The 15,521-nt window shown below is 37.9% G+C and overlaps 1 protein-coding gene and 1 pseudogene across 1 annotated transcript; both read right to left on the reverse strand.

Annotated features, from left to right (window-relative positions):
* Nucleotides 1-588: 588 nt before the first annotated feature.
* On the reverse strand, nucleotides 589-2,835 carry LOC147287334 (GDSL esterase/lipase APG-like). Its single transcript, XM_086239040.1, has 5 exons — nucleotides 2,549-2,835; nucleotides 1,719-1,849; nucleotides 1,398-1,631; nucleotides 1,041-1,296; nucleotides 589-944 (listed from the first exon to the last, which is right to left on the reverse strand). The coding sequence occupies exons 1-5, from the start codon at nucleotides 2,796-2,798 to the stop codon at nucleotides 748-750; spliced, it is 1,068 nt and encodes a 355-aa protein (XP_086095166.1). The 5' UTR covers nucleotides 2,799-2,835; the 3' UTR covers nucleotides 589-747.
* A 2,394-nt stretch (nucleotides 2,836-5,229) lies between these two features.
* LOC147287335 (putative leucine-rich repeat receptor-like protein kinase At2g19210) lies at nucleotides 5,230-13,141 on the reverse strand (annotated as a pseudogene).
* Nucleotides 13,142-15,521: the final 2,380 nt, after the last annotated feature.

Raw genomic sequence — 15,521 nt, forward strand, 5'->3', positions numbered from 1 at the left:
TAATGCAGATCACCACCCTGTTTTCTCCTAGTGTGCCCGCTACTTGAGGAAATAACTGGTGGCATTTCACCTTTGCCATATGCTTCGTCTACTTCAGTTTTTATCACCATTTATCACCATTTTGTTGTATCTTCTGGTAATTTACAAAACATTACAAAAGATGCTATCCTTTTGATTAGTTCTTTAAATCTCTTAAGTAGGGTGACCAGCACCAGATTTTTCAGTATTTAATCAATTTGAAACATAATGTTTAGCTATTTTCTGGTTGTGCTTCTGTTTTCTAGTTCATATGTACCTTAAGTTCTAGTTTGCTGGTTATGTTAATATGCTTAATTAGTACCAAAAAAATGCAATAAGTTAAGCCAATGTTAGGGTGGGGGTGGCCTGGTGGGTAGTGATCATGAATTAACTCTGAAGCTTAGTGTTGAACAGAATTTTATGTTTATCATAATATTGTCTGAATGCTAAAAAAAGTTGAGATCCCATGCTTAGTTTTACATTCCCTTAATTAACTAAGAAAATATTTTATTACAATCACATCTTAGTATAAGAGAATAAGGTCAACCAGTAAATTTCTAAACCATTGCATCTCTTGAAAGTTCTTATGTAATAAAATTAATAAATTGCATGGTACCAACTACATTGTTATTAAGCTTTTGCGTCACTATCTTTGTAAACATAGTAGTACCTAAAAGCAAGTAGCAGCAGTCTTCAACATGTTACAGAAACAGAAGAATGCATGTATCCTCATCCAATGAGGGAGATGCCTTGGATTATCAATGCATCAGCAAGAACTTGATTAGCAGCTTCAGATGGATGGACACTATCCCAAAACACATATTGAGTCGCATTAGAACAAGTTCCTATCGACCTTGGATTGCACAGCAATATTGTTGTCTCTACAGTCCCCGTACCACAGCAACCTCTCCTTGCTTCTGCGAAGCCTACAAAATGATAACAGACAATATTAGACAAATATAGTTAGCTAGCTAGCTTTCCATGCTTTGCTAGGCTACTGGGCTGAAAACTCAGTTCATTACCGTAATTTGATGGAGATTTCACAACATCATAGAGAGGCTTGTAAATGTCGAAGATGACGATTTTAAGACCAGGAAGTTGCTTTTGAAGATTTCCTGCAGCGGAGCTTATCTTCTTATTAAATGCTTGGGCATCATTGTTGATTCTAGAGACACACCCTTGTTCATGGGCACCAAACAAGGTGAGTGCAGCCGGAAGGCAACCCAATGGGGGGAGTGAGGTCACTCCAAGTTTCCTGGCTCCCGAGCCATACAAATCCTAGTTTTCAAGCAAAGCAGCAGATTGAAAACTTAGTTTCAGTCTGAAGTACTATTAAATTCGAGCATCTAACCCAATACCAATTAGCAATATGAAGATACCTTAACGAAGCTTTGGAATGCACCAACAAGGGTGGAGGAATACTGGTCAGGAGTGTAGACTCTGTAAAGCAAAGGATTGACATAGTAGTTCTGAAGAAAGTCACTGCTGCCAGCACTCAGTAAATACAGTGAGTCCTTGATGATGGATGCTGCTTTCTTACTTCCTGCTACCTTGGTTAGCTTACTCTGGTATTCCTTGAAGTATTGTAGCTGCTGGGGCAATGAGATTGCATGCTGCCACACAAGTTCAATTGTATGAAACATATGGTATTGTCATATATAAGTGTACTTAGACTGTCACAAATAAGATATATTTTTTACATTCAAGGTTGCTGCTCTTTCGTCGTAACCAGATGCAGCTGAAGCAAAGTTAGCTCCGAGAAGAAGGTTCTTCCCTGATGCCTGTGGGCTAAGATATGCCGGTGGATAAGTCTTGAATCCCAGAGTATCAGCTGCATAAAGAAATTCAGATTATGTTTTGACAAGTCAATTGAAACGCTCAAATATTCTAATAGACAGAGGTGAGACCTACATATACAAGCGAGTTCCATCTTTAGCAGAAACGCAGTCCAAAATGTAGTCTAAATAGTTTTATTGTATTCTAATGAACTACTAATCCCAAAGACTAAGGCTAAAGGGACCAAATTTTTTTACCACAGTAGTTGAGCACGGCAATTGATATGTACTTACTATATCAATTATTACGATGAACTGTTAATTAAGGGTTTAGGGTGTACTAATCCTAAATCCTTAATTAACACTTCACATGATGCGGTCATTTAATTTAGTAAGAAAACGTGATCCCTAAATGCAGCACAAGTTTCAGGTGCCCATTTTCGTAATCACTTTTCGTTTGGCTTTCGGAAGATAAAAATGGCAAGAAATCTACTTTCAAAATGCTGCAGAAAAGTTTCAGCTGCATAAAGAAATTAATTATGTTCTGAAACTGATATCTAGTATGAAAAAATCATTAATTTGACTACCCAATTTAAGCTCTCAGTTCTATAACTAATCCCCTGTGCAGCTCAAAAGGTATCCATTTTGCTAAAAGAGGTACTTCTCATGCTTGAAGAAGATACACCAGAACTAGGCTTTTGAACATTCTAAAAATGAGAAAAGGCTTTTGAAGCCAATGCTAATTTTCTACTTACCAGTGATGTCAGTGGCCAGTTTCCCATTGCAAAACCTCCCTGTAGGTTGGTGATTGACAAAGTCCCTTCCATATGGAGGGTAGTTAGCCTTGAAAATAGTTGAAAGGTAGTCATTGTTCCCCACATCTACTGCAGAGTCCCCAAATGTGAAGATGGCTGGAACAAGAGTGGTTGATTCTTGTGCATTGCTACCACTTACAAATGCATATGCAACAACCAGAGCCAAGGTTGCTCTCAAGTGTATACCCATTTTCTAAAACGATTTTGTTTTGAAGATTTGGGTGTGAATTGGACCTTATAAGGGCATTGAAAATGACCCATTTGAAGTTTCCTCTTGAAGAGGGAAGGTGGAGTTTGTTTTGGCCATTAAATGAGAGTTTCATCGGTTTTACTTGCATTAAAAAGATGCAACTTGGATTATCAATGAGCTTTTTTTTTTTTTTGGTCTTGTTTTACACTTTTGTTCTTGTAAATAATTTACAGACAAAACACAATAAATTCTTCTTTTGCTCTTCTTATTAAATAGGGGGGGTATGGTAGTTGAGACGATAGTAGGTGGTGACATTATGAGTTAAAGCCGTGTCAAAGTTGCATGTGATGGAGTTATTTTGGTAGTTCTGAAAACCAGCCGATTTGGCGACAAGTTGGAAAGTCAAGTATGGCATATCTGGCTTAATTAGCTAGCTGAAACCGATTGGAAAATTAATGTTGAAAACACCATCTATTTGCTTTCCTATTTCAAATTAGAGTTTGGTTTACAAAAACATAAAACAATTACAATTAGTCAAGTAGAAGAAAGGGAAATCAAACAATTACAATTAGCTTCCAAATCCGAAAGAAACTTTCTTATTATGGGCATATGAGTATATTCACTTTATGTGTCTTTTTTCATAACGTGACTTAACATGTGATTATCGAGACATACATAATAAATGTATATACCAGTTACATAAAAATAAAGAGTTAACATATGATTATCAAGATATATACATAATAAGTGTATTTATTATATACCAGTTACATAAAAATAAAGAGTTAACATATGATTATCAAGATATATACATAATAAGTGTATACACCGATTACATAAAAGTTTACTATTCAAATCCAACGACAATCTTAATGAAGGGACAGCATAATGCTTCAACTGTACAGACATTGAGAATCATAATTAGAACTCTTTATGTCATAGATTATTAGTTGGAACAGCTCTGTTATGTTATTGATGAATGGAGACCTACATTGGAAATGGGGTCCATGCATGGTCATAATCCAAAGTCAGGATCTCCAATAAATCAAATGGGTACCTGTTGGCTGTTGCCATCAAAGTTTGCCAGCTCCTTTCTCTTTCGTAGAGACTGTAACCTCTATCAGCACACGTTCTGTGCATGTATTGAGGTTTTTGAAAATTAAATGATATCAGCCAGAGAACTTTGAAATGGAGTGGTGAGAACCTCTTTTAGGTAAGAAACATCGCACTAAATGAGGAAAAAAATTTAAGAAAGGCACTTTAGATATTTAAAAAAGTTTCATCATATTTTGGATATTTTATGGTAAATTTCAAGGAATGGGATTCTAGGAATCTCATACGTATTTCATTAAAGAAGGTTGTTTATTAGAAATCCATGAAATGCAACATTCACGTGTTTGAAAATATGGAAAATGAAAATAGTGTTACCGAGATATATACCAACAAAATTTTAGGGGAAAGCAACCAATTTTCTTTATTTTTATTATAGTTTGTTGGGGAGCATTAAATACGAGTTAATTACACCCCCTACAAGAGAAAAAAAATAAATGAACAAAAAAGAAAATATTTGTATTGAAGTTAGACCTTACATCTTGAGTAATCTTCTTAGGTCATTTCACCCCTTAGCATATCTTTTTACATATTTTCTCATCATTTTTCGTCTAACCATAAGAGATTATATGCAATAGTTTTGAAACCTCAGGGGGTGTATGTGTAATTATTGAAACCCCAAGGGGTGTATGTGAAAAAACGATAAATCTCAGGGGGTGTACGTAAGTGTAATTAACTCCATTAAATAATCTGCTGCGTTCTGGTCCAGAGCAGGCAGGTTAATTGAAATTGGGATGTACTCCTTGTAATTAAGATTGTTATGTGGAGAGTAATGCACATTCTTCACATAAGTAAACCTTTTCTTTTATGCATGTACATGTTTTAGTCAATAATATTTTCAGCTCTAAAATTGTCAACAAAGTAGGAGGCACTACTACTTTGACTTAATGAAGATTAAGGTTGTTAAAGGTTTATTGCTTTGTAAATTTGGTTATTGTTAGCAACATAGTGTTGGATGGCCCGGATGGGAATGAGTGCATATTATATGGATTGTGGCTTTATTTGATGAGGAATATAAAATTGTTGCAAAATTGCAATCCATACCATACATAATACAAAAAACTTTCATCGGACCGTCCTATATCGTCCTATAAGTCTACTGTATCTATCTCTCTTATCACGTAACTTGTCACATAACATGATGATGTATAAAACAAATAGGACCGTCTCATAGAAGATTTTCTCTACATAATACAATATCTATTACAAGCAGATTGTATATTAAGACCTTAAACCCTGCAGGATTATAACATGTGCAAACCTGCGGATTGAAATAGTACATCCCAATTCCCATTATTTTATCAAAGATAAATAAGTACTACTACCCAACTGAGGGAAACAGCATAGTAATTGAATTCTGAGACATCATCTCAATGGGACTTCTTGATTCACTTTCATTGCCGCTCTGCTTGGTTCCAGCCAGTTCTGTTGCCAAACGCTCCTTCAAGTCCACCACTACTTGACTCATGATTGGCCTTTTGATGGCACTGGTAGATACACATGCCATTGCTATTTCCACTGCTTTCCACACAGAGTTGATATTGAAACTTCCCTCTAACCTCGGATCAACAATGGTGTAGATGTCTCCTTTTGGAAGAATGGAACCAACCCATTTACTAATGTGAATTCTCTCATACTTGTATATATGAAAAACAGCTCGACCTGTGAGAATCTCCAACAATACAATCCCAAAGCTATAAACATCACTTAATTTTCTCATTTAACCTGTTTGATAGGTTGTACCTTCAAGCCAACCATGCAACTCAAGTCATATATTCTGAAAAGGATTTGCTAAAATATCCATTTATAGTTTCTTTCTTCATTTTCTTCATTTCTTAATTTGATTTAAGTTTGCTTCACGGTCATATTAATAATTTTGAAGACCAACAATGATGGATAAAGTAAAACAATAATACTAGAGGAACCAAAAGGTTTCCCATATTTTGGTCACTAAATCTCGAAAATAAATGAAAGCCAGAGTGACCTTAGATATAAACAAAAGTGTTGATGCAAATTCTCGTAAGGTAGATGCAACAACTTAGAATAGCTGATCTGGCTGATCAGATGCTTTACTGGATGATGAAGTGGATGTTGATTGAGATCTTCCTGCAAGAGAAACAAGATCAAAGGAGATGGACCGGTGTGGTACCAGCCAAACACGCTCCGATGATGAAGTCAACGATGGTGTTTGATGGTGGATGAGGAAGAACAGAGTATGAACTTGGGAGAATGGGAAGAACAAGGCAAATGTTCTGGGTTATTCTCAGCAAGTTGGGTAGGCTCTTTTGTGGATGGAGATTTTTTGTATAAGTGTTGTGTGCATAGATTGTTAGATCATCATTTTGTGCATATATGGTGCCTTTATATAGACAAAGGAAGACTTAATGAATAAGTTACCTGCATGTGAATGAATGGTTGCCAGAGACCCACGCACCTGGTCAGACCTAGTTGCATGCTCAGCTGCTTACTTCCTCAGCATTCAATGCTGCATTGAATGCCCTATTAAATGCAAGGTTGGAAGGTTCAGGCAAACTGCCCCAGTAGTCATGAATGCAGACTGGATATTCTATCTGTCAGAAGATTTGTGTCAGGTGCATTTAAGTGTGGCGGTTCGTCCCAGCATGATCTTCCCGGGAATGGCGGCGGAGAGCCGAGCCGAGCCGATACGAACACATGTTCTTATGCGTAGACATGAAGTCCATGTGTGGTCGGATCGGACATGGGATTCCAGACCGAGCCGGTCCAGTAGACTGGGGTCTTTCCGAGCCCTAACTGGTCGACGCCAGAACTCGGATGGAGACCATCCCCTGTGCCGAGCCGAGCCGAACCGGGATGACCGTGGAAAGATGGACACTCGATCCCTTGGAAGATCATCGGTTCGGCTCGGACCGAACATGGTGGGCCCGGCGTAGAAACTCGGTCTGAGCTGGCAGAGGAAATGCTGATCAGTGATGATGTGGAGGTCAAAATTTGACCACTGAGAGTCAACTCCGAGGTGGGCGTTGACCAGCCACGTGTTGAGCCGTGATTGGCTGTTCGGATCGATGTGGATTTTCCCACAAACAAAAAGAAAGGTCTCATCACAATAGATTATGCTTGGAAACTGTTAGATTTGATGGGGTACTGATGGAATATGCAGCATAATACTTTGTTAAGGTTTTTGGGTTAGTGACTCGTGCAAATAAAGTTGATTAATTATAATATATGTTTTGGGCTAAGATCCTAGAGTGGTCCACACCGTCCACTCATCATTTTGTTTTCCTACAAGTAATGTAAAAAATAAAATTAGTAGTAAAAGGAAAAAACATTTAGTGGAAGAGAAAGCTTATGAAAATAAAATTGGCTCATGTCCATTATTAGTCTTTTATTCCTATTCGATCTTTAGTATTTCATTTTTATTAGAATTCTCAGTATCCCATTCCTAGTAGAATACTCTTGTAATTAATTCCATATTTAAGAAATACAACTCATTATCAATAAAGCAATTATCATCATTATTCTCTGCGTATAGTCTTCCTCTGTCCTCTCAACAATGCAGTAAGGTTTAACGGAAAAAAACACAATGCAGTAAGGTTTAACAAGTCAGGAAACCAAAAGTAGTTTCTTAACTTTCTTCTCAAATCAACCCAGCTTGCTTTTATAACAGTAAAAAAATTGAAACCTCTTGCTTAATTCTTTTATGCATGCGCTTGTTCTGGTCATTATGTGGATTGTGGCATTATATGATTATGAAATACTTGCAATCCATACATAATACAGTATCTATTACAAGCAGACTGTATATTAAAAGACCATAAAACCTGCAGGATTGAAATAGTACTATTGCAAGAAGATTTTATATTAAGACTGTACATTATTACAACCAGACTGTACATTATTTGATTATGAAATAGTTGCAATCCATATCATGCATAATACAGTATCTATTACAAGCAGATTGTATATTAAGACCCTAAACCCTGCAGAATTTGTTCATGTGCTAACATGCAGGATTTTAATATATAGTACATCCCAAACCATTATATTATTGAGATGGATAGGTACTGCTACCTAACTGAGGGATACAGCATAGTGATTGAATTCTGAGACATCATCCCAATGGAACTTCCTGATTCAGTGTCAATGCCGGTCTGCTTTGTTCCAGGCAGTTCTGTACGTAGCCAAACACTCCTTCAAGTCCACCACTACCTGACTCATGACTGGCCTTTTGGTGGCATCTCTAGATACACATGACATTGCTATTTCCACTGCTTTCCACACAGAGATGATATTGAAACATCCCTCTAGCCTTATATCAACAATGCTGTTGATGTCTCCATTTGGAAGCATGGAGCCAACCCATTTACCAATGTGAATCCTCTCATGTGTGTTTGAATAAACAGGTCGACCTGTGATAATCTCCAACAGTACATACCAAAGCTATACACAGCACTTTTCTCATTTAACCTGTTTGATTCTTTGTACCTTCAAGACAACCATGCAACTCAAGTCATATCTTTAAAAAAGGATATAGCTAAAATATCCATTCAAAGTTTATTTCTTCACTGACATATTAATAATATTTTGAATACTAATGATGATGCATAAACCAAAACATGTACTACTAGAGGCACCAAAAGTTCTCTCAAATTTTAGTCACTGAATGTCGGATATTAATGAGATCCAGAGTGGCTAGAGATATAACGAAATGAAACACAGCTGGGATTCAAAATGTTGGGATTTGTTTTGATGTCTGTAGGATTACTCACACTGAAAACAAAAGAATACTTACTCAGGGGCAAGGTAGCTAGGAGTGCCAGCAACACCTGTCAATATATGAGTCCCATCATCTGCAGGGAAATTTCTGGATAGGCCAAAATCAGATAGTTTGGCTTGGAAAATTTCATTCAGCAAGATGTTTCACATCCCTGTGGATCATAGGCGGCTTAAAACCATGGTGCAGATGTAAGTTAATCATTGTACATCTAATTACACACACACACAGTCAAACAAATAAGTTATTGAATAGACACTAGCTACTAACCTGATGAGGCCATGGTGATTGCAGAAGATTGCTAGTGAACGAGATGCACACCAAGTGTTTGTCAATTAGTCTGAATGCACCAGTCTTCCAACCAACACAGTTCCTGAAGAGCTTCACATGAGAGAGGCAGTGAACCAAATGCTTAGTTATTCTGTGTGGTTAGGGACCTATGCTATATATAGGGTCTTGATTCCGAGTGTCCTCCCACTAAGGTAACTCTTATCAATCCTAGTTAGACTTCTATATAAAGACTTGCTTATGATTGTGTCCAGCTGTTAGCTAGTAGCATAACATCTAAGTAATCCTAGTTCATATTGGTTTAGGATACCTAATGAATGTGAACTAGTTCTGAATTAATTTGGTGTAAACTCCTGTTACTTGCTTCTTAAGTTTAGCATTTAGTTGATTATCCAAGTAGGACAATACCAAAGTCCATAAGAATCTTACAGCAGATACTCCAACCCTGAAATTAAAAATTCAGACATCACTTATAAAAATAAAAAATAAAAAGAGTTGAAAAAGAAAAAGGATTATGAAAATCATTTAGTTGCTGACCTTGTGCGGTGTCGGTTGCTATTTGAAGTCTACCTTCCCAATTCAAGACATTTGAACTGCTATCTACATCCACAAAAAATAAAAGGAAACCTCAATAGTGTCGTGATGCAGAATATAGATTTCTAGTGCTAAAAACTCAAAGCCTCTGATAATTTATTGATGTCTCAATAATTTGGATTTACTAAGAACTATTGAAATTTGCAAGTGAATACTTTCAATTGCAGCCAAACCTGAAAGAAAGTCTCGTAGGTTTCCATTGGCCATGTACTCGTAAACGGGCCCTTTGTTGGTTTCATCATTGCAATATCCTACTAGGCTTGTCAAGTTTGCATGATGAACTCTCATAAGAAGATTAACCTATGATTTAAGAGACCACAACATATCTTAGTTTATTACATAAGATTGAGTTAAAAAAAACACACTGCATTAGTTTAATTTGAGAAACGTGCCTCTGCAATATATTGTTTGAAATCCTTGAGCAGATGATGATGAAAGCATCTTGATAGCTACTTGAGTATCATCAATGTAGCCATGATAAACAGTTCCAAATCCACCTTTTCCAAAAATCCGCTTGAAGTTTTTTTTGATCTTGAGGATCTCAGGGTATGTAAACTGTCGTTTTGTCAATTCCAGTGCCCCAATGGTGGCTTTTGCAACGGTGACAGTTCCTACGATTATCATCACAAGATTATTAAGCATATATTTATGAAGAAGGTGTTATTATCATCATTAATATTTGGAAGTCTTACCATGCTGTCTTTTCCTTTTCAATCCCCACCAGATAGCTGCAACAGATAATAAGAGAACTGAACTTCCTACGATTGACCCTACTAGAATAAGGAAATTGTGCTTCTTCTTTTTGCAAGAAACATTTCCGGATAGATTTGGATTTTCGCATAAACTGACACAAAAATGGTTGATAGCAACTAATAGTTAGATTGGACATTATAGGGCCAATAATGCAAAGTCCTCTGTAATATTAGTAGCAGATGTGATGTAGAACAAATGGCAGAACGGTTTATGCAACAACTCGACCGCTAGTAGGCCAAGAAAAGGAACAAGCTTCAGCCCTACCCAGTGCCTATTTTGGCCAAATTCCTTCGTTTAGGGCTTCAAATAAGCAATTTAGTGTTTTTGAATAAGTTTCCTAAATTGCACTTTATTAATTTCCATTTTTATTTCCGTTTTGAATTTCAAACGTCTAGGGTTCTGAACGTATTTAAACAACCTTTTTGGCTGTTTGTATGATTGATTATTATTATTTTTAATCAGAAAACCTTGAGATTTCTCTCATTTCTCTAATAGTTAGATTGGACATTATAGGGCCAATAATGCAAAGTCCTCTGTAATATTAGTAGCAGATGTAATAATTCCCAACAATCCAGTTTGTAAGGGAATACTTGATCATTTATAATTTCATGTAGAAAGAAATTTGAAAATAGATATAGAAATGGAAATCCGGTGTCATCTGTGTTAATCAATCTAAGATCTAACAACAGTTTCAGGGTGAGTTAAACACAAAATTTTAAGCAGGCTCAAAAAAAACACAAAATTTGAAGGCCGTGATTTTCTATAAAGCACACCTTAATAGCAAACCATTGTTCCTTCTGTCAATGAGTTCTACTGGAACTGAACCATTGAGCTTGTTTTTCTCTCGGTTTCTGCAAAGTTAAATTAAGCACTATACTATCACCATGCCTTGTAAAAAGGGATGTGCAGTTAGCCCCATCATACATCAAATAACTTACAGGACACTTAAATTTGGCATTTGAGACATAAAGTCTGGAATTGGTCCTGTCAAGTTGTTGTCTGATAAATCCCTGAAATGAGCAGCTCAACTCATTTAAAACTGATTGCACCAAATGAAATTTGGACAATATGCACACACAGTAAGACATATATACTTACAATTTCTGTAGCACTGTGAGATTTGATATAGAAAGAGCTATCTCCCCTGTTAATCCATTTGAGGACAAGTCCCTAATTGCATGTTTCATAACTTAATTCACTATGACATAAGTGGAATTAAAATGAAGATACATACATATATACATATATATATATATATCAGTAATTTTGTGTGAAGAGATACTTACAAGGATATGATTCTTGGGGGCTCATTGTCATGATAGCTACAGGTTACCCCTTCTCATGAATATTTTTGAGGGGAACATGGATCTCCTTGCTAGTTTTTCTCAATTCCATAACTTGACTTGATGTTTGTGATTGCATCAACTAAAATTTTTCATAACACAAAGTCACAAACAGAAAATCACATTAAACGCATTCATATATGCATAGGCACTAAACTGATAGTGATGAAAGTTCGTGTAAGGAATAATTAATTACTTGCCATCTTCTTGGTTTGTTTCTGATTGTAACAATTTATTTACCATGTAAACCTCGATGGCATTCAGGATAGGTGGAAGGCTAGATTTCTCAGCCTTCAAGATTGAAAAGTTATATTTTCCTTGACTCAAAGGCTTGCTGTTGTAAATAGTATTTGTGTACAAGTAGTCAAGGGAAAATGGCCCATGAAAGTGCTCTCCATTTCTAAACTGGTTGGCTTGGAGCTTTCGACTTCTGCAAAGTGCAAGTACATATATAATTATCATTAGGAGGCTGCCACCAAAATTCAAGGAACTATTTGCATTTTTTGGCATGACAGCAGTACTCATGACCCAAGATGCTGGTTGGAAAGATTGTTTGAGTCAGAGTCGATGGTGGATTTGGTACTTAATTCTGTCCAATCATTGTTGTCAAAGGCAGACCATGCACGATCATGAACATCGTTTAGATACCTAACAAGATATCATTAAGAGATATTGATTTCATCAGTATTTAGCTAGTTGAATTTGATCAGTGTTCTGATTATTTGATCTCCTAGTTAAAAATTACTTAACTCACCTGCATCCTGAATAGTTAGCTATTAATGGACCAATGTCAAACCGCCAGGCAAGTGCCAATGATTCTATTGGTGTTTCATAAGTTGAATTAGGTAAAGGCCTCAGTTCTATTGCTGATATAAACGGAACCCTGGATCCTGTGTCCACCAAACAAACATGTATATAGTTTCGCAGGGGGACATGTATGAGCTCTACGTGCATTTCCGCATTAGAGGCATTCTTGAACTTCACTGATTCCCATAAATTAGGCCCAAGATGTAATTCGAATTCCAGTGGTTTATCTTGGCCATCACAATTCCCATTTACGAAACTTGCTCTGATCAAATATTTGTCGCCAGTTGTTAGGTCTATTTTGTAGCAGTTCCTGGTTCCTTGAGGGAAGCTCCTAACAGACAAGTACGGCTGTTGATACTCATTTCTGTAATCATGTGATATGGATTTACTTTCACCAGTGTCTATGAAGGTTGTGTCTGAAATTTAGTAAATGCTGGTTGTCTCTTCAGTATAGCTAGAATTTCCTTTAAGGCCGCAATCTATGCTGATGAAGCCTGAAACAGACAGACGCATTTAAGAGATAGAGGCCTCAGCTGACTGCTTACACATTTAAGAGAGAGAGACACATATATACATTTTATTTATTGCAGATATCGATCATTCATACCTGATTGATCCTGGAAATGAACTAATAGCATAAGAGAAAAACCACCAAGCAGTGGAAATAGGAATTGCTTGGATGTCTGCAACATCATTACACTTTCGGAAACAAGATGCAAACTTGTTTTGGAAGAATATCCTTTTATATAAGAGTAATGCTATGCAGATGATCACATTTCTTGACCAAGTAATGTAACAGACATTCCTTGAATATATTTCATGTTATAGTTGCAATATTAATATTACAAATACAAGGTCAGTTTCAAGGGGCCATATGCAGCCAGAGTTGAAGATCCAAGCACAGTACAAGACAATAGTAAATGGAATTATGGAGCAAAGACTGCAATCACCCAATCCTGACATTATAAGATATTGGCTGAAGTGATTTTCTATTGATATTGAAATGAGTGTTATATACACACATTGGTACAGGGTAGCAATAAATACATGACAGAATTACAGCAAGAATAAATGCAAGAATAAATCAAATACATTTAATGAAAAAGGTCAACTAAGGCTAAAATAGGAAAGGAGATCAGCCAAGCAATATTAGCTGATCTCTGACTTTGTATGCTGCTGTGATGATGGCAGAATATCAGCAGATGAGGAGGAATCCTTATTACGCCCCCGCAAGATGGTGGTCCCATCGGAGACACCAATCTTGGTTCGAAGGAGATGAAAGCGGTGGCGGGACAATGGTTTCGTTAAAGCATCTGCTAGCTGATCAAGGGTGGAAACATGAGAGACCTGTAGTTTACCACGAGCCACACGATCACGGACAAACTGAAAGTCAATATCAATATGCTTCATACGGGAATGAAGAACTGGATTTGCACAGTAGAAGGTAGCACCAATGTTGTCACAGGAGATAAGAGGTGTCCTTGGTAGAGAGATGCCAAGTTCTCGAAGCAAGGACTGAACCCAGGCAATTTCAGCAGCAGTAGAGGCAATAGCACGATATTCAGCCTCGGTGGAGAAGCGAGCAACCGAGCGTTGTTTGCGAGAACTCCATGAGATGAGAGTGCCACCAAGATACACAACATAGGCTGTCGTGGAGGTCCTGTCATCACGATTACCCGCCCAATCCGCATCGGAGAAGGCATACAAGTTGAGGGAGGTGGAGCGACGGAAAAACAAGCCATGGTACAGAGTTCCTTTAAGATAGCGAAGGAGCCGCTTGAGAGCTTGCCAATGGATGGTGGATGGCATATGCATGAACTGAGAGAGCTTGTTGACAGTGAATGAGATGTCGGGTCGAGTTATACTGAGATATTGAAGACCACCGACAAGTTGACGATAAACTTTTGGATCTGCAGGAGGAGAACCATCATGTAAAATGAGAGAATCTGTGGTGGACATGGGAACACTAGCCGCTTTGGCTCCATCCATATGAGCTTTGGTCAAGAGATCCCGGATGTACTTGTGTTGAGATAAAAATAATCCAGCACGGGTAGGCACAACCTCAACACCAAGGAAGTAATGAAGGGCCCCGAGATCTTTGATGGAAAATCGCCTTGCAAGGTGAGCAATAAACTGAGAGATAATGGAAGGGTTGTTGCCTGTGACAATAAGATCATCCACATAGACCAAAAAATAAATAACAACAGTATTATGGTGATAAACAAAGAGTGAAGCATCCGAAATGGCATTGACAAAACCAGCCGAGAGGAGGAATGAACTGAGCTCTTTATACCAAGCACGTGGTGCTTGTTTGAGGCCATAAAGAGCCTTACGCAGCTTACACACATGATTAGGGACATTGGAATCGACAAACCCAGGAGGTTGAACCATGAACACATCCTCAGAAATAAACCCATGAAGAAATGCATTATTTACGTCAAGTTGACGGATGGGCCACCCATGTGCAAGTGCAATATGTAGAACAATCCGAATGGTAGTGGGTTTGACCACCGGACTAAAGGTGTCGGAGAAATCAATACCGGGTCTTTGGTGGAACCCTTTTGCCACCAAGCGGGCTTTGTACCGATCAATGCTGCCATCCGGGTTTCGTTTGGTGCGAAACACCCACTTACAACCGATAATGTTTTTACCAGGGGAAGGAGGAACAAGCTCCCAAGTGCCATTGCGAAGCAAGGCAGTGAACTCTTCTGACATGGCGGCACGCCAATGAGGGTCACGAACAGCCTGAGAGACACAAGTTGGTTCCAATGAAGATGGGAGAGGGTGTTTGGTGACTGTATTAAGGCACTTGGGTTTAAAGATCTGATTTTTGGAGCGAGTCACCATGGAATGGTCATTTTGAGTAGGAGATGGTAGTGGGTCAGAGATGTGGAGTGGGACACGAGAAGCTGGATTGGGTGCTGCAGGCGCTGGAAAATGAGCTACAGATCGGTTTGGGTTGCGGATGTAAGTTTGCAGTGGTCGTGGCTGGGGGGCAGCAGGTTGGGGATCAGGTGGACCTGTATTGACCATTGGGGTAGGAGAAGGGATGAGTGGTGGGGCCATAGAGGAACC

This window comes from Dryas octopetala, chromosome 4, assembly GCF_963921425.1.
Source record: "Dryas octopetala chromosome 4, drDryOcto1.1, whole genome shotgun sequence".
NCBI lineage: Eukaryota > Viridiplantae > Streptophyta > Magnoliopsida > Rosales > Rosaceae > Dryas > Dryas octopetala.